A 20,027-nucleotide genomic window follows, 5' to 3' on the forward strand; every position below is an offset into this window, starting at 1 on the left:
GTGTGGGGGGGGGCAGGATGGGGGCATTCCGGGGAGGGCCAGAGTATGCACCGGTGCACCGGGCGCTTTCCCCCCTTGCTACGCGTCTGAAGAGGTTGCTAGTTTTATATAGTTTTATAACTCAATATCCAGAAAAGAACAAAAGCAGAACATGTTTCTAGCCCTCAAGTCTACTGAAAGATAGGGGAGTTTGGGTACTGGGTCTCTGGTGACATTTATGGCTCCTTGCCCCTTCCTGTCATAATTAATTGTGCAATTTTGCCCAAGTACAGAATTTTAGGGATTCTTGACCTCCATTACACTCAGCCTTGAACACCCTGCTTCCTCAATTTGAGGTATTTTATTGCCCCAGGGAAGGTATACCCATTGTGCCTGGGCCTGTGATGCCATCAGCTTGGGGGGGGGGGGGAAGGGCAGTTCTCTTCCCACATCACCGATGGTTTGAAGCGAGCCAAGCACCACTGGTAAATCGGTGCCCTATCTTCTGTGATGCCTCCAGAGACTGCTGGGGTTTTCCTGGCCAGAGAAACAGGTTTATTTTCCACTCTGTGCTTTCCATCCTTCCACCATTACCTTGGGCTCGAGAGGTTTCCACCCGTTGGCTTTGAGCTGGTGAAGTTCTGCAAACTTCATGCTGACATCCTCAATGGAGAGCTGCAGGAGATCCCAGAATCCAGCCAGGTCTTGGAAGGTGGGCATGGGGAATGCGTTGGGGTCCTGCCAAGAGGGAGAAGAAAAGGAACAGGGTCAGGAGCTGCTGCCCAATACCCCCTCCTGTCAGGAGTGAGGATTTCTGGATGGCTAAAATGATCCAGACTGGGCTGAAGTCCAGACATAGAATCCTGCTTGTGATCAGAGATGGAAATAAGTGAGTATGGAAAGTGACTGAAGGGATCCTTTCCTATACTGCTTTTAATCCCCTGAAAGACACAGCACTGGCAGGAATGTTTAAACTACTCTCACCCCTGCCTGTGATACAGTCAATTCTGTGTTTTCTAATTTTTTCAGAGCCTGTTTCTGAATTAAAACTGGTGGCCAAAGGAGAGATAAAACATGTTTCATTGGTTAGAGTGTTGGGTTAGAATATGGGAGACCCAGATTCAAACCTCCACTCTGCACGAGAGCTTGCCAAGTAACCCTGAGCCCATCACAAAATCTCAGTCTAACCTACCTCACAGGATTGTTGTGAGGATGAAATGGAGAAGAGAAGAAGAAGAGGAAGAGTTGGATTTATACCCCCCCTTTCTCTCCTATAGGAGACTCAAAGGGGCTTACAATCTCCTTGCCCTTCCCCCCTCACAACAACACCCTGTGAGGTGGGCTGAGAGCTCCGAGAAGCTGTGACTAGCCCAAGGTCACCCAGTTGGCATGTGTGGGAGTGCACAGGCTAATATGAATTCCCCAGATAAGCCTCCACGGCTCAAGCGGCAGAGCGGGGAATCAAACCCGGTTCCTCCAGATTAGAATGCACCTGCTCTTAACCACTACGCCACTGCTGGAGAATGATGTAAGGTGTTTTGGATCCCTGTTGGGGGAAAGGTTAAATAGAACTGAAGAAAATAAATAAATGGATCACTATTCAGGGCTGTGCCTTTAGATCTGAAGGAGGGAAGTTCAGAGCAGTGACTCACACAGAGATGCAACAGGCTGCTCTGAGGGCGGGTAATTATGCCATGTCTATGCATTGGGAGTGTTGATTTAGAAACACAAGGGAATTATCTGCTACCAGCGAAGGTTGATTGGAAGGCAGTGAGATCAGATCAGTAGATTGTAAAGAGATGTGGCAGGACAATCTCCTTTGTGGGTGGGATTTTGGGGTTCAAAGGAGTATTCAACTATCTCCTCCATTTATTGTATGTTGCACTCTAGTAATTCTCTTATAGTAGGTATATTCAAAATTCCTGTAGTGACTCAAGGTGGCTTCCAAATGCAGGCATATCACACCACAGAAATGGATTAAAATATTATATGTACAGAATGATACCCAAAGGTCCTAAATTCATAACCACTGCATACACATTCCTTCAGTTCTGTCCATTTGCCCCCCAAAGCCACTTTGAACAAGACGACTTTGCCTCTGGGACTGAGCCATAGTGGGAATTTTCCTGATACTCTAGGGGTTGCTGAACAGGTGCCACAATTCAAGCGGGTGGTATCACGGAAGATGGAATGGATATCAGGAAAGGGCACTCGGGGACAACCCACAGAGGATTATCACATTTATTTAGGAGAAATCCCAACTTCAGGGCTTGTATTCCCAAACACCCCCTTTTAATCCACACTGAAATTAGAGTGAGAATCAATAAGGACTCAACTATACATTATGTTTTCCCCAGGGACGTGCCTTTCTGGGTCAAAAGACATGTTCTGGAGTCCCTGGAAGACGAGAAGCAAAAATTACAATCTAGTTGGACAGCACAAATCAACCTGTAAAATCCGGAAGGCATTTAAAAAATCGAGGCACAAAATAAGATCCACTCACCATGTTCTGCTGGCAGAGTCGGTAAAACTGCTGCACTTTCTGAGACATCAAGAGCTGAGCACTTCCCACTGCACTACGGATCTTCTCAAGGACTGTGAAGACATACAGAGAAATGACAGCTACAACCCTGAAGGCACCTTACACATTCTCCAGTGGCCCTCTGTACCTGCGACTCTTCAAAACTACGGTCGTGGTCCTGTATGCATGTATGACAGAATAAGGCCCACTGAACTCAGTGGTACGTATGCAGGAGTAAACATGCATAGGATCACCTTGTGAGAAAAGCAAAAATTGTCTAAGAATTTTTTTCTGTTTTTTCAAAACAGTATACGTGTGTACTTTTATTAAAGCTGACATGCCAGTCTTCTTCCCTGGAAGAGCTCCTCAGTTACTTCTTAGCCCAAATAAAAAGTAAAGACAATATTAAAACTGCCTCCCTGTTAAGAGCAATGAAGCCCGGAGTGACAGTTGGTCCTGGTGGGTTTTCCGGGCTGTGTGGCCGTGGTCTGGTGGATCTTGTTCCTAACATTTCACCTGGATCTGTGGCTGGCATCTTCAGAGGTGTATCACTCTGTGATTTATGTTGCTTTGAAGGTTTTAAATACAGTAGCAGTAGTGGTTTTTCCTCTGTGATACACCTCTGAAGATGCCAGCCACAGATGCAGGCGAAACGTTAGGAACAAGATCCACCAGACCACGGCCACACAGCCCGGAAAACCCACCAGAACCAGTTGAATCCAGCCATGAAAGCCTTTGACAACCCAGAGCGACAATTAAAAAGAGAAGCATCAAATGAAGTTAAAATGTTGGGTTGGATCCTAGAACTATCCCCTGTTAAATTTTCCTTTCGTCCGAAGTTGTAAAGGCTGTTGTCTTGTGGTGTTGATGTTGATGCTGAACTATTTATATGCCATTAAAGGTATTTGATTTGATTTGAAATTTTCCTTTCCTTGTCTCATGAAAGAAGATTCTCTCTCAGAGAAACTTGTTTTCCGTTGGAGTAAAAGGAAGTTGTAGGATCCATCTTAGTGGAAGGGAGTTATAGGGTCCAACCCATTAATATTAGCATTATCCATGGCAACCGGTAATTGCTGGCCACAACTAGACATCACATGGGAGAATGGCACTTTAGTTTCTCCTGTACTATTTTGAACTACTTCAGATGGTGGGGTGTGTGAACTGAATGCTTGAATAGCCACTTCTGGAATGTTGCTCATTGTATATTCAATTATTAGTTGCTACTGTATTTAAAGCCTTCAAAGCAACCTAAATCACCCCATGTCAATGGTGGCAAGGCAACCTCCTCTCTTTGCCATGTTCCTTTAGCCTCTAAGTGTGTCTGGCAGTGCCTGGTACATAGCCGCAGGACTGTGCATGGGGAAATGGAAGCTGAGGAGTTGCATTGCTTCTGGTAACACATTAGAAGAAACATAGGGTAACTTTAGGAATTTCTGGAAACTCTATAGTTTTACCATAGAGTTTCAGGTGATGCCTAGAACAACCCTATGAGTTGCATGTGACCTTGCTGTTCTTTTTCTTCCACTGCTGCTGCAAGTGGCAGTGGGCAATTGAAGGTGCTGATAATTTATTTTATCCCGGGGGACTTCCTGCCCTCTGAAGAGGGAAGATCCAGCAGCCAATGCCTCATGCATACAGGAACACAATGGTATTGCTTGGCTTCTGGTTCCCTACATCCATTGGACCAAAGGTCTGCAACCTGCGGCTCTCCAGATGTTCATGGACTACAAATCCCATCAGCCATGCTGGCAGGGGATGATGGGATTTGTAGTCCATGAGCATCTGGAGAGCCGCAGGTTGAAGACCCCTGCACTGGACCATTTTGGCTGTGAGAGGGAAGACAGCAGCCCAGAGGGACTCCTGACTGTTGAGACTTACACTCTTCTGGCAGATCATAATCTTCAGCCTCCAGTTCCATCTGCTGGCACCAGTCTTCCATCTTCTCCACCTCTGCCTGCAAGAGCTTAATGAACCACTCGCCATCCCGGTGGCAAGGTGACGCTCGGCCAGAATCGGGCAAGCTGCGTGAACCTCTGTCCATCCAAGAGTTCTGACGTGGCACTTCCACGGTGTCATACTGCATCTGGTAGTCTTCCCGGTAGGCCCACTGGCCCTGAGTATGTACCGTTTTGTATACAGAGTACTGTCGGGTGGACTCAGGCTCAGAAGAATGTCGCTGGAAGGAGCGACCAAACTGAAGGGCCTTATCCTCCGTGGCTACTGCCAGCCCAGCCAGGCCCTCAAGTTCCAAGTCAGCCTGCACACCGGCTGTCACGCTGTTGGATCGTTTGAATCGAGCTCGCCTGGATCAGGAAAGAGAAGGGGTTAGATGCCTTCTGAGAAGTGTCTGAAAAAGGAGAAACTGCAAGAAGGGAGGGAACCAAGATAATTTTCTGTCTTTGATTTGGTGAAGGAAGCATCCTATGGAGAATCTCTGCCTTTGGAAGAAGCCCTCCTCTGGTGGAAGAAGACTTGATCGAACAGGAATAGTAGGACCTAGCTGAGTGGAACACTGCCAAGTTCATCAGAGTTTTACAGCTCACCCAACAAAAATTACAGGTGATTGGGTCAGGACTGACAAAAAAGAATACTTGCAATATATATTGTCTAAACATTAGAATTCACTGCCACAAGAAGTCCTGCTCTAAATACCATCAGAAGTTGACATCAGATTGGCATCTATCAGGAGCAGAGCCTTCTCAGGGGTTGCCCCAACATTAAGGGAACTCCTTCCCTTCGGAGGTCATGAAACTGTGACTCTTTGCTCCTGGAGCAGATAGGTGAAAACCTCCCTTTCCTGCCAGGCTGTCCCCGTGTCACTTAATCTAGGGGCTTGTACATAAATTGTTAAATCTTTGTATAGTTCTTATGATTTGTTCATATTTTTACGTTTTAACGTCCCAACTTTCACCTATTGGTTGTAAACTGCATCAGGCATTTCAATATCAAACGAATATATATATGCTGCTGGCCATTTATTCATTCCTTGACATATACATACATACATATACATATACACTTATATACATATACATATATATACATCTCTCTCTCTCTCTATCTATATACACACACATATACATATACATACATACATACATACATACATATGTGTGTGTGTGTGTGTGCGCACGTGCCAAGGAACGAATAAATGCCCAGCAGCAGTGTGCATGAATGTGTGAAAATGTAGGGTTCACTGAAAGGCCTCCCTGCTCTGCCATAGCTCTTCTTATAAGATCAGCAGGGCAGGGAGCTAGTCCTTTAAATTGCTAGTGATTTTTACTAATAGTGAATCTGCCATTTTGCCTTAGAGTTCTAGCACCTATGTAAATTATCATTACTGGACCACCACAGGGATGCTGTTCCCACACTCTGTTGTATACTTACTGAACAAAGATCTATGTAGGGCAGGGGTAGGGAACCTGCGGCTCTCCAGATGTTCAGGAACTACAATTCCCATCAGCCCCTTTCAGCATGGCCAATTGGCCATGTGCTGAAAGAAGAGCTGATAAGTATGGAGTTCCTGAGCATCTGAAGAAAACCTGCCTGATAAGTGTTGTTAATGGGTTTTCCGGGTTGTATGCCAGGTTCTAGTAGCATTTTCTCCTGACATTTTGCCTGCATCTGTGGCTGGCATCTTCAGGTCCTTTGAAAATGCCAGCCACAGGTGCAGGCAAAACATCAGGAGAAAATGCTACTGAAATACGGCCATACAACCCAGAAAACCCACAACACCCTGGTGATTCTGGCTGTGAGAGCCTTCGACAATACAAAGATCCATCTATTTATGCATTACAAAGTTCTTGTGCTTATGGGGAACAACACCAGGACTTTCTCATCAGATGTGCAGTGGGAGTTTTGGGCCCCCCAATTCACCTCAGCTCTTTTCTGTTTGTGAGCACAGCACATCAGAAAAAGCGGCTGTTGCTTTCCCCTCTTGCTATTTTCATGTCCATAAACCACCCCACAGAGCGGTATTTGGCTCCGTTGTAAAAGTAATATTACGTACGTAGTTACATGTACACTTCACAACAGAGTCAACAATGGCTCCATGGGGCAGTTTGGTGAGCTGCAGCTGCTTCTCCCCACCTGCTGTGGCCACACGAAAAAGAGCTTGTTGGTGTCTGGGAGGCACAAAACTCACATCTCATGTGTGATGCATCTTAAGAACATAAGAACAAGCCAGCTGGATCAGACCAGAGTCCATCTAGTCCAGCTCTCTGCTACCCACAGTGGCCCACCAGGTGCCTTTGGGATCTCTTCTTTGGCCCACCAGGTGCCTTTGGGATCTCTTCTCAGGTTTTTCCCCAACAAACACAAGGACTTTGCAATATGCAGAGAGACCATGAGAGCAATCTCAGATGGAACAATGGTCTCACTTTCCCTTGGGACTTAATAGTAACATTGGGAGATATCACATATATTTAAAGACCTTTGATAATCCTGACATCATGCTGACCTCTGTATTTTTATAAAGGTAATAAGATTATAGTGTTAAAGTCTGCGAAAAACGTTAGGCAATTTTATTACAGCATTATACTACCTTATTGTATCTTTATTTTTTTGTCATCCAGTTATATTGCATTTTTACTGCATGTATTGTACTGTTCTTGTTTGCATTGTTTTAATATGGCATAATCCACCTTCAGAGAAAGAGGCAGACTAGAAGCTAAGTAAATAAATACATTTTGTGCTAAGCCATATAAACCCTTTTCTGTGTTTAATTGCATTATTAGTTCTTGTTATGATTATTATAAAAACATCTATATTGGACTGCACCTCTCTTTGTCTGTATTCATTATTGTCACTAGATAGTCAGGGTGACTCAAATAAGACTGTAAAACAAAGAGGAAAAAGCCACGCGGCGGATGCAAAGCCCCACTTAAAAAAATACATATTATCCAAACGAGACAGCTAACGCCAATGCAAAACTCATGAGAGAGAGAAAGAGAGAAAGGGAGAATTGCATCTCCTCTGGAAAAAATGCCTGAGGCAATGTACTATAAATGCACCAAGGATAACTATCCTGCTGGGGTTAAAAAATGCCTTCCATGCTTGTCGCAAACTAATCGACAGCTTAAATAGATGGTCTCGCCAGCTCTGTTCCTGCCGAGTCTCTTCAATCAGGTTATCTACTCTGTGTTCTCTCTTCTCCCCTGGGGCAAGACAGTTCTGAAATAGCCTTGCAGTAGCTGTTGAACAAAGGGTAATTCATTGACGAATCTTATCTATCAGACTTCACTTTGTCTACCTGGAATCGTTTTCATTTTCATTGAGTGTTTCTTTTCTTTGGTTTTTTCTGAGGTGGAACAAGAAGGCCAAAATGGGACTTTGCTTGCTCCAGGGCACAGTCTTGAATTCGGTTTTACAAAACAGGGTGCAGTGGTCTCACCGAGCATGTGCAGAGTACCCACAGCCTACACGGAACATGCAGGAGACAGGGAAGGAAGCAAAGCAGGGCAAGGCAGTAGTGTCAGCTGTGCTTGGACTGGCACCTCTCTTTTCAGAGACGAACCACTAGGGGATGTAACTCAAAATCTTTCAACCAAGCCAGCAAACAGAGGCCTCCTCCTGTTCTTTCACTAAGATGTGTGCTCCTTCTTCCTCATGCTGGTTGGCTTGTTTCTATGGCAACCAGCACTGGATGGATTCTGAAGGACTAGAACAAGCAAGTGAGAGAGAGAGAACATGCCAGCCAGTCCCCTGCTGAATTAAGAAATGGAATCGCTAGACAGTGGTCACTTTGCCTGCTTTGCAACTAAAGTGACCATGCAGCGAGCTGAATGGAAAGACATGGGCATTGATGCATTGAGGAACTTAGGAAAGCATGTAAAGCCGGCATGCCCACTGCATGCACACATGCATGCGCACTTACACTGGCAAAAACTTCCTTCTACAGTAGTACTATGTACTATAGTACAGTATGTACTAATAGTATTCAGTCATGCTGAATCTGGCCCAAGGCCTGTTCGGGTCAGCATCCCATCTAGTCAGATACCACAGTGAAGTTCGCAGGCACACAACAGTCCTTCCAGAATCTGCCCTCAAAGAAATTCTGCCTCTGAAACTGACAGATTCCCTGTGACACTCATGGCTCACAGACAGTGATAGTCCTGAGCTTCTATCCTCCAATTCCCCCTTTTAAATGCACCCAAGCCAGTGGCTGTCACCGCATCCCATAACAGGGAGTTCCACCAGTCAATTCACCATTGTGTGTGAAATAGGACTCCCTTTGTCTATCTGAAATCTACTGTTGTAGATTTTGGATCCCCTCCCCCTCGCAAGAGATGCTGGATGAAGTAGGAATGGGATATCTGTCTCATTACCCTGTGATCAGGGCAAAACATTACAAAGAAGACAGGCTGGCCCCTGAAAATGGGACCCCTTTAGGGTTTTTCTGTCATGACAACACCTAGCTGGGATTCAGCTTATTTTGCTTTCCTGCCCTTGTGCTCTAACTTAGAGTGGCTGCTGATGTGGGCAAGGCCTACACCAGCATTCAGCTAGTATGATGTAGCAGCTAAAGTGATGGACTATGTTCTGGGAGACCCAGGTTTGAATCCCCACTATGCCATGGAAGCTCGCTGTTTGACCTCGGGCGAGCTGCACAAATCCATCCCAACCTACCTCACAGGATTGCTGTGAGGATAAAATGGAGGAGAATGGTATAAGCTGCCTTGAGTCCTCCTTGGGGCAAAAGATGGGGTATACATGAAGCAAAATAAATAAATAATGATGATGCCAAGACACGGATTGTAGAAGTGGAAATGTGACAAGGGGTTGTTTTGGATGGTCGCTGTATGTTCTTTAGAAAGAATATAGCTCTGCTCTGAGATGCGTCAACCAAATCAAATCTCAGACAGCTTTCCCATAACCTGCTCAGTGGTCCTTCTCCCTGGAAATGCCAGGGATTGAACCTGGGACACTGTGCATGCAAAGCGGCGCACTGCTATTGAACACACAGAGTTGCGTTATATTGAGTTAGCCATAGGTGTCAAACTCGCGGCCCTCCAGATGTTATGGGCTACAGTTCCCATCATGCTTGCAGGGGATGATGGGAACTGTAGTCCATAACATCTGGAAGGCCGTGAGTTTGACACCTGTGAGACTGTTGGTTTATCAAGGTCAGTCTTATTTGCTCTGAGTGGTTCTCCAGGGTCTTGGGTAGAAAGCTTTCCCTTTACTGTCTACTTGATCCTTTCCACTGGAGATGCTAGAGACTGAACTGCATGCAAAACGGAGGTTCTGAAACTGACCCACAGTCCCTCTCTACCTCATCTGTCATTGCATGGGCATCTGCTAGAGCCTGATACCTCTGTGCCTTTGCTTTATGAGCCACTGTGATAATCCAGCTGTTAGAAGCCAGAATTGCCGGGCCTCTCTAGCTTGGATTCTTGACAAAAGTCTGTGCAGTGAATATTGATTTCAGAACCAGGCCCGCGGGTGGTAACAACAAGGCACAATAGCCAGGGGTTGCTAAGCCTGCAGATCAGGGAAAGACACTTCTTGAAGGATGATGCTGAACCTGTGGTACCTTTTATCTTCTTCCACTTGTACTCCGATGGAATGGAACTCCCGGCGGTTCCTACTTTCTGTGTCAGAGTCAGAGATGGTTTCCACCTGTTTAGGAGTTACAGGGGAAGAAAAGAAAGGGAAAGGATGCCAAGAGAAAGCGGATAGACCAAGATAACAATAGAGGAAAGGGATGGATCCAGAAATGGAGGCAAGGAAGGTGGGTTGAAAAGCAGAAGGTGTGGAAAACAGAGAGGGGCAGCCAAAGAAGGATGGATCAGTGAAGGAAATTGAGAGACAGAGAGGTGAAAAAATAAAAACCATCAGCAGGAAAATAACAGCAGAAGGAGAATAACAGCAGAAGGAGAATGAGAAATAAAAAGATGGAAGTACAAAAGCAAGCAGAGGAAAGAATAAAAGAATGAGCAAGGGCAGGGAACAGTGAGAACAAGGGATAGAATAGGAAAAAAGGGAAATAAATTAAAAACAAAGGAAGAGTGAGTTAAAGAAGAAGATGAAAAAGTGGATAAGAATAATACCACCCAGAAGAAAAATGGATGGAGAAAATGGATGGAGATGGAGGAAAGTTCAAAAAGCAATAACCAGATGGTTATGTTGACCAAGAAGTAATTAAAAAGAAGACAGAGAGACAAAGAAACAGAGATAAGGATTTATAGATGGCAGGAATGGGTGAGAGAGTCAGAACTGAGGCCAGAGCTGCGTGGAAGAGTCTTGCAAACCAAGATGTGGGTTTTAAATTTGAAGCGCCAGATGCAAAAGAAAATCCAGATAAACTCTAGGAGCGGAGAGCAGGGATCAAGCGCTATGGAACCCTGGCCTTTCATTTCATCCCTTCTTCCCCCAGGATGCCAAGTAAACTTCAAAGGCCCAGGTCTTATCGCCAAGCCAGGCTGGATGGAAGAGAGGAGCATGACAGCCCAAAATCCTCAAGGGAGCCTTCATGGAAGAACACGGCTTCTCTGGCCTAAATGGCAAAGCCCTCAGCAAGCATTTCACTTGCGTCACTTAGTATCCGTTCCAACTCTCTTTCTCTCTCTTTTTAGTGCCTGTGCTCCGAAAACTGGCAACGAAACAGATTACATACCTCAACTCATTTTTTTAAAAAAATTCTTGCATCAACTTGTTTTTGTTGTCAGTGGCCACAGAATGGGGGCAAATGAGGACCCCAAGAGACACAGGGCTGGATTCTGCAGGTTCCTTCTGCTTGGGGGGGTGGGGGGTGGGGAGGAGCTTTCCTCCAGCAGAAGGAACGTTGCCGAGCGCACCATGCTCTTCCAAGTGTCTTTGCATCAAGCAAAGATTATTTCCACTGGAGAAAACATCTCCCTAGCTGAGCAGATTCAAAGGATCCAATTCATATTTTGGGAGATTGACATGATTCAGCCCAAGAAACTAATGCTGGGCAGAGAAAGTGTTTTCTTTTTTAACGTTATTTTACCCTCGCATGTGTGGCTGTTGTGTCCATGCTGTTTGAATACCAGAATATGGACACTGTTATTTGGCTAGCCATTTGGTATCTTAAGAGTTTGATAATACATATCACAGTAGGGGGACACACAGAGGAGGGGACATTCCACTCCCCACCCACTTGTTGCCTCCCTCTGCGATATTCACTAGACCCTACTTCCTCTTCCCAGTTAACCTGGCTCCCTCTTTCCTTCACGGCTGCCCCCTTTCCACCCCTTGCTTCCTTTCCCTCCTCCCCTCCCTTCCCCTCCCAGGTCTCCTTCCCTTTCTCTTGCAACTCCTGTGGCCTCTCCCCTGCTTCTATCTCCTACTCTTTGCATCTCCTGGTGGTGGATGCACATCAGATGCCACGGTTTCAGTAAAATGCAACCCAAATGTCATTTTGTTTTCGCCATGGTGTTGCAGACATCGCTTTTATATTTTCTTTTCTTTTTAGGCATCACATTTTTCTGTAAACCTGCCGGCTCCTTCAGCTTTGTAGAAACTTCTGAGTGGCCCCATTGTGTGCATTTTTTGATCCACACAGACTGGCCAGAGTTCAGAACCAGACATATGATTCTGGACTCTTTCTTTTGGCTTTCTCCACCAGATCACATCTCCCTCCCCCCTCCCCCATGCTTGTATGAGACCAGCAAAATCAATCCTGGATGGGGAAGGCAAATTCCTACCTACTGCTTTCCATTTGCTTTCAGTTGGGATCCATGCCAGACCCATCCCTCCTCCAATTGATAAATGGAAGCTTGAGTACAAGGAATCTGCTGCCTCAGGGGTTTCAAGGGAAAATTGGATAGATATTTTATATGAAGGAGCAAGTTGGATTAGACGGCTTGAGAGTTGCCATATTGTTTTTATTTGGCCTGGTGCTGGCTTTCAAATTGTCGCCTGCATGCACAAGACATTAAACAGCTGAAGCTTTTCCTGTCACCTCTGCACCATCTCTAGGAAAAGCTTTACTGGCTTTCTTTTTCCCAGCAAGTTGCTATTTTATGACACAGAAGCTGAACCGATGGAAAAAAAAAAGGTGACAACACAAGTAAAATCTTGTGTTAAGATTTTTTTAATTGCTTTTTTTAAAGTTAATTTTTATTTTACCCTTCTGCCATGGAGCTCAGGGCAGGATACGTGGTTCTCTGCTCATCCATTTTATCCTTAAAACAACCCTGCGAGGTAGGTTAGGCTGAGAATGAATGACTGACCTAAGAGCACTTGGTGAGCTTCCATGGCAAGAGTGAGAATTTGAACCTGTGTCTCCTTTGTGCAACATCCTAACCATTTAATCACAACAAGTTCTCTTCTGTGCTGCATTTCATGAAACATATCTATTTGTTTGAGAAATGCCGACAAGAAGTGAAACGCCATAACTAGAAAGAGGATATGTCAATTAGTGCATTGTAAGGACAGCATATTCTAACACAGTACTAGTGATGTTATGATCCATTTAATTTGATATTTTCCTACATTTCTTTGGGTTGCCAATTCCTGGGGGTAAAAATCCTGGAGATTTGGGGTGCAGCTCAGAGGCACCCTCCAAAAGAAGCTATTTTACCCAAAGGAATGGATGTCTGGAATTCAGTTGTAGTTCTAAGAGATCCCCAGGCTACGTATGGAAGTTGGCAACCCTACTTATGTCAGAACTCTTCAGGCCAAAGTTCCTTTTGGGTTGCAAAAGGTCCAGGCCTATCTAAGAAGATTCAGAATCTGATGTGGACCACTATCAGCAGAATTCTGCCTTGACTGAGCCTTGCCTGCTCCCTGCCATTCGGCACCATTCTTGGGTCCCTGAGGTGATTAGCCTTCTCTTTGACAAAATTTAACAGTCTTTTCTTATTCATGGTTGCCAGCTTTTTTACTGACCTTGTTCCAATGTGCTGAAACCAAAAAATTTAGCAGCACATGATGCTTTTCTTGCCATTTACTGCTAGTGTAGGTTTGCCCAGTGATCAGCAAAAAGCAACCCCCTCACCTTCTTCCCTACCCTTAGCAACAGGTTGATTCACAAAATCGATGCATTATAACTCTCTAATGTCTGCAGTGCACGGTGCTGCTCTAAGTCTCAGTCTTGTGACCCAGGGCAGGTAAAGACATTAGCAGCTCTGCTTGCACGACATGAAAATATTCGCTGCCAAATTCCCGTAAATCAGGTCAGTTTTGAAGGCCCAGGAGCAGAGCTGGTAGAAAAGTGACAATCCTTGATGGCATCAGTTGCCCCAGCTATGTATCCAAGCATCCAGTCCGGCTCCAGGCAACAGAAAGTATAAACAGGGCCTTTTGAACTACTTGAACAGTGTGCAAAATATCACTTTCCTCTGAGGAACATTACACCTTCATGCCTCACCTTTGCGGAATGGTGGCCAGGGCTTAATTGATTCATTTTGCGTCAGCTTTGAGTGATTCGTCGGGAGCCGGTGCTCTCAAGCCTCCATTTTTTTGACCTTGTCAAACAAGCCGCCACAAACCATGAATTCGGATTAGACACTTCCTTTTCACCAGCCTGCCCCCTTGGCTGTGCTGCTTGAATACACTTGCCTGAACTTCACTTAGCCTCTCTTTGGAACACCTGGTTTGATTCTAATTGACAAGGGACAGGCCCACTAATGAAGTACAAACTAATGGTGAGCGAAGGAAATGCAAATTTATGAGCCTAATAAAAATTAAAACGAGCAACAAGAGAGAAGTGACAGAACGCATATGAACCAAGGTGCTTGCCTCGAACCTGGCTTTCCTGTGATCATTGCTGTAGTTATCAAAAGCTGGAATCGTTTCATGAACCAGATTGTGACCAAATGGGACTTTTCATTTCTGTATAGAGATGGCCCATCTGGGTTTACCTCTTCAGACTTGTTTTCTGTTGCTTGTTTGAGCTGAAGGCTGAGAAAAACATCCCTATCCATCCAATATATCCTTCTAAAAAGACCTTGGCAAAAAAGAAGACAATTCTTCTCTGTGCTCAGGAGGACAAGATCACTGAAAACAAATGCAGACATTGTCCCCTGTGGAGAATGATCACTGGATGTTTAAATAGCAACAAGGACTTATGATCCTGTAATGTGACCTGCTGCTGCTTTGCTAGCAAGACATTACAGAATTAGATTAACAGGAGCAAGTGGTTAGAAAGCATCCCCTCAAGGCACCTAATCCAACCCTAGACACCACATTCTGTGGTACACACTCCATTCAAGCTGAACGCACCAGACGCAGCATAAGACAAGACCCCGTGTTCTTTTTCTGGGCCACCAAAATGAGCTTTACACCCCTCCTCCCTTTTCCTCCAAAAGCTGCCCAGACTCTCTGCAAGCTCAATTCTATCCTGCACCCACCTGAACTCCGATGGACGGCCGCCATTTCCTCTGCCGTGCCAAACTTCTCAGCTCCTCCCTCCCTGGAATTGTTCTTATGATGAGAGTGGAGGGCTTAGGGGCAGTCCTGGGCTGGATGGAAGGCAAGTCTAAGGACATGGCGGTGATCTTAGTGCTTTCCAAACTGTCGGTAGAATTGCAGCGCTTGGAGGTCTCTTTGGACCACGAAGGACTTCTGGCGACCTCTCTGGGCAGGAAGCTGTTATGAGGGGACTCGGTGCTGCTTTGTGTTGTGACAGAGATGAGGGGCTTGGCTTTGATTCCTGCGGGGAGCGGAGGTGGAGCTTTCCTGTAACTGAAGGCTGCAGATGTTGGGAGAGAAGAAAAGAAAAACGGGTGGAGTCAGTTCAAAAGGGAGGTCTATACCAATACAAGTACATACTGGGCTGATGGAACTGTAATGTCATACATGGTGATACTCCTTTGCCTTCAGGAAGTGTGTTTTATGTGTACACAGGTTTTTAACAAGAGCAAAAAGATTGTCAGAAGACTTTGCCTACTTTGGCTTTCTTTCATTTCCTGCATGATACCCCCAAACATGATGCATTGTGGGTCCAAGCAAGACAAGGTGACACTTACAGGTGCTTGGCTTGAGGATGCTGCTGGTGAGGGGTTGGCCAGGCTGGTGGGTAGTCGTTGCCATGGTGAAGAGAGATAGGCAATCATCATCCTGAGAACAGCCAGCTTGAATGGCCCTCAGGTAACTGTGGCTACGCATGCGGAAACAACCGGGCAGATCCAAGGCCTCCACGGCCTGTGATTCCACCTCGCCGAAAACTGACTCACATACAGCCTCAAACTGGTGGTTCAGCTCTTCATTAATCTGTAAACAGGAGAAGAAAATGGAGAGGAGAAAAGGGGCAGAGAGGGTGGGAGTGGATGAAGATCAAATCTGTGTATTCAGGGATGTGGGGGTGGGTGAAGGGGGGAACTGCTCAAAGGGGGCAAAATGACCACAATATACACAAGAACCCCAAGATATTGGTTCATATTGGCTAAGCCTAGGTTTGTGGGCAAACAAGTTTATTGCCTGACCTTTCACGTGTGACCTTCAAAGTCCTGCTTATACAGTCAAACAGGAATGCTGCTTGCCTTTCAAGTGAATTGGCATTAATGGATTTATTATCACTAAAAACTACATGCTAAACTATTTAATACATTTCAGCGATGCTGACTTTTATTTAAAGATGCTAAATTGTTTACTGGAGGGTGCAGAAGGAGAGCCTGAGGTTGCCAATTGTTCACCTGTGGCCGGAAAGCGCCCATTCCAGCACTCCACTGTTTGTACTAACTTGACCTCGTAGCGGGAAAGAAACGGGGTGAGGAGAACAACAGTGCAGATGCTATGATGTCACTTTGTGTTACTGCCTACAACACTCTAGGAATTCCTTGAATCTCTGTGGTGTTTACAACAGAGATTAGGGGAATTTCTAGAGCAGCAGAAGTGGGGGAGGGGGCAGCATCACTTCCAGATAGTTCTCCTCCCTGGTTTCTGTTTTTCTAAATTCCGGGGGTTTGCTAGAGGGGCCCCAAATCTGGTCTGTATCTCACCATTCCACCCAGCAAAATGAAAGCCTTCCTTCAACTTTTGTGATTTATCCACCAGAACAGCCATTGAAGTCAGAGGCAGACACCTTAAAGTGGAAGAAGGTTTCAAATTTTGCTGATCAGAAAAAGAGAGTACATACCAATATGTTTTGCCTGAACCTCCAGGTGACTGTTCACAGGTTATATAAAATCCAGTTTACATATCACCAGTAAACAAACCTGGATCTGTGGTGCCCATGTGGCATGTCCTCCAGCCAATCCCAGCTCTTTGATGAGTGTACCAACATGGCCAGGGTGTCTCCAAATCTACATGTTTCACATTCACAGATGCAGACTCCAAGAAGCTTGATTGAACTGAAGCAACCTCACCTGAGCCGCTGATCACCAGGGGTCATCTGGGATTGGTTTGTAATACCACAGCTCAGTAATGATTCATAGAAACTAGGGGTCTAGTCTTGAAATGGTTTAATAAACAGATTAATCAGCGAATGCTTTCGATGATAATTTTATTTACTAAGTTCACTTTGCTTTGGTATTAATACTTTGGTACTAAAATATTAAGTTTTTGTCATAGGAAAGTTTATTTGTTTGGATAGCAAACATTGATAGACTCAAATATATGTCCAATCTTTTTTTTTAAAAAAAAATACACCCCCTCCAGGGGACATCATGTGGTCATGAGTTCCATAAGTTGATGAAGTCAAGTGCCTCTGTCCGGGACAACCTACCTCATCCAGCTGCCCAGATCCAAATGTAGGGCTGCTAGAACAAAGTACCTGAGCAGTCTGCGTATCTCACACCTCTTCTGCAGAATTACTTTATGGGGACATGCAAAACCTTCCCCCAGTGTTCTGGGACTAACTTGGAACATTGCCCTCTGTTTCCCTGCTGTCCTGAAACTGCAGCAACAGAAAGTGCAGGCCAACCCTCAAAGATGCTGAAAGCTTTGAAGAGCCCAGCCCTTGAGTTGCTTCGAATTCCAGTTCTGCACTAACCTGTAGAAACTGGCTAGTTTGTGCAGGAGGTTGGCTTGGGCTTTAGTATTTCTTTGCAAAGCAGGCAGGCAGGGCAGGCAGAAGCAAAAGTGATGCCTGGTGAGGTGGGACCAGCTCAAGAAGGATGGAAAAAGATGTGATAAGGCAGCCATGCACTTGTCCCAGGCACAGCATCCAAGAACCATCCCAGGGCACCATGAATGGCCCTTCTGGAACCCAACTAAACACTGCCATTCGGAGCAGTTTCCAATGTCAGGCCAGAGGTCTGGTACCATTAGAGAGGCACAGGTAGCGTAAATCCATTATGGACCTGCTGCCCAAATGTGCCTTGTCAGTTCAGCACCAGAAGTCCATCTCATGATAGCATTTTCTTAGCTCTATAGAAGTAGCAGCATGGTACCTTCCAAGACATACAAGAAGGTGCAAATGATTTTGCCTGTCCTGGATATTTCTAAAAAGAGCCCGAAGAAGTAGAGGAAAAAGTTGCACTTGGCCTTCATACGCAAGGCTTTCAAATGCCCAGCAAGAATACCCCTTAAGGACAGAGATCTGCAAGAAAATTCCAAAAGAATCCACATGTATTCTGATGCAAGACACACAGAAAGCTTCTTGAGGTTATTAGCATAAGAGCTTTTCCTGTGCTCCTGTTCCAGTCTCCATTTCTGGTGTTGTGAGGAGAAGACATTTTCAGTCGTCTATGATCCAGGAGAATGAATTATGCATGATCCTTTTGATGGATACGGTCACTGTTTTGTGTGAATACAGCAATGCCTGTATTTTCTATCTTCAGTGCATTTGATTAAGTATTCATGAGTACCAGGACTGGAAAATATGGACATTGCTCTATTCATATAAAATAGAGAACGCACAAATTGAGAGGTGTATGCATTTAAAGGCAGCCATAAGAAAACCGTAATGATTGACAAAGACTCATCTCACATTACAACTCACATAACCCGATTTATTTTGAAGCCTCTTGTGCAGCTTTTCTGTCCACTCTGTACCTTCTCCGCCCTGTCCCTCTGCTATAATCCAACCAATGGAGACTAAAAGCATCTCACCTGCCCAGTGGTGAAGGACCGTCCGTACCCCTGTCCCCGTGGCCGGATTCGGGGAGACGTGCAGCAGCTGGGACAGTTACAGATATATGAGTCAGAATAGTGCCTACTTGCAAACCTAATGAAAGACAGTGGGGAAGAAAGATTTCGGAACAAAACCCAAACAGACATGAGCAGAACATATGGAAACGATGCCAGGCTGGTTTTTGTTTACCTTTGTGGGCTCCTGGCCTCAGCCCCAAACACCCAAGCAACCCCCACCCCCCACCCAAGATGAACACATTAACACAATGCAGGGAGAATTAGGTGGGTGGGAGATTGGGTTTTATGATTATTTTTGCCCCTGTCTGGATTCTGTCTGGAGACCACAGCCCACTAAAACGATGTCCACTCTGTGCTCCCTGTGCCCTGTCAGCACTCCATGGAGTGGCAGGGGGAAATGGGGGGCCGGTGTTGTGCAATGACACTTCTAGCTAGGAACCCACAAGTGAAAATGCCATACTGTGGGATGCTCCATCTCTATGATTTCTGCATAGAGATCGGAGAGAAATCTTAGCATATCAGATGACACAGTGATGGCACATGCTAGCCAGGAGTTGTCTTGCAGCATCTGTTTTGCCCTAGTCCACCTCCAAATGCTCCCACCACTGCTGGGGCCAGGACTGGCAACTCTCACTCATTTTCTAAATTTTCCTCCTGTAGTGTGGACAGCCCCCCCCCCTCTTAGTTTCTCACTTGGTTCTGGCCTGGTCTACGCTGGAGGAACGGCGGTACCCATCTCGCCGGGTTGCCCCCTTGGGCGACACCTTGGTGCTGGTGTCTGAGTCTCCGCTGTCATCATCTCCCATGGCCTTGATGTAACTACCACTCCGCATCCGTCGACAGGGGATCTCACCGTCCTTCCCTGATGGGTATCCTCCCCAGTCATCTTGTGGCACCTGGAGCAAGAAGAGATTGTACAGTAAGCAGGGGTTGGCTGGCCCTTGCCCGGATAGGCTACTAATTTTGGAGGCTGCTTCTGGCCAGTTCTTTGACTCAGTCCAAGCTGGCAGTGGAAGTGATGACTGTATGTTCAGTTGTAGTTTCTTTCCATGTCACTGCAGTCTGGAGTTGAGCTGAGTGGCCAGGGAAGTGTTGTTACTGGAGTTGTCACTGCCAGCAGCAGGGGTCTAGAGTTCTGCACTTGCAACTGGTCTCCAGACTACAATGAACAGGAGGAAATGGCACGTTAAGGAGTAGGACTCTGTGGTATCCCATCCAGACTGAGCTCCTTGCCCTCCACAGGATCATCCTCAAAACTCCAGGGATTTTCCAAATGATAGTTGGCAGGATTGCTAGGTACCCCCTGGTCATGGGCGAGGGATGGATGGTAGAGTTGCCAGACCAAGTTCAGAAATTCTTGGGGATTTGGGGATGGGTGGGGGCAGGGATTTCACGGGAGCACAATACCACATAGTCTATCCAGCAAGGCATCCATTTTCTCCAGGACAACTGATTATCTCTGGAGTCTGGAAATGGGCTGCAATTCCAGTGAAACCCCAGGTGCCACCTGGAGGCTAGCATTCCTAAC

General features: G+C 45.8%; 1 protein-coding gene across 3 annotated transcripts in view; it reads right to left on the bottom strand.

Moving 5' to 3' along the window:
• DLGAP3 (DLG associated protein 3) overlaps nucleotides 1–20,027 on the bottom strand; it is a 61,624-nt gene that overhangs the window by 16,409 nt on the left and 25,188 nt on the right. For 2 of the 3 annotated variants that reach the window (XM_048500459.1, XM_048500457.1), the window contains exons 3-10: nucleotides 19,193–19,395; nucleotides 18,461–18,575; nucleotides 15,436–15,679; nucleotides 14,818–15,158; nucleotides 10,035–10,120; nucleotides 4,379–4,803; nucleotides 2,483–2,574; nucleotides 574–717 (exon numbers count right to left, since the gene is read on the bottom strand). In XM_048500459.1, the coding sequence (XP_048356416.1) occupies nucleotides 574–717; nucleotides 2,483–2,574; nucleotides 4,379–4,803; nucleotides 10,035–10,120; nucleotides 14,818–15,158; nucleotides 15,436–15,679; nucleotides 18,461–18,575; nucleotides 19,193–19,395 (1,650 nt within the window). The remainder of the gene's footprint in view (nucleotides 1–573; nucleotides 718–2,482; nucleotides 2,575–4,378; nucleotides 4,804–10,034; nucleotides 10,121–14,817; nucleotides 15,159–15,435; nucleotides 15,680–18,460; nucleotides 18,576–19,192; nucleotides 19,396–20,027) is intronic. The other variant, XM_048500458.1, reaches the window with a different exon arrangement.

Source organism: Sphaerodactylus townsendi, linkage group LG06 (genome assembly GCF_021028975.2).
Source record: "Sphaerodactylus townsendi isolate TG3544 linkage group LG06, MPM_Stown_v2.3, whole genome shotgun sequence".
NCBI lineage: Eukaryota > Metazoa > Chordata > Lepidosauria > Squamata > Sphaerodactylidae > Sphaerodactylus > Sphaerodactylus townsendi.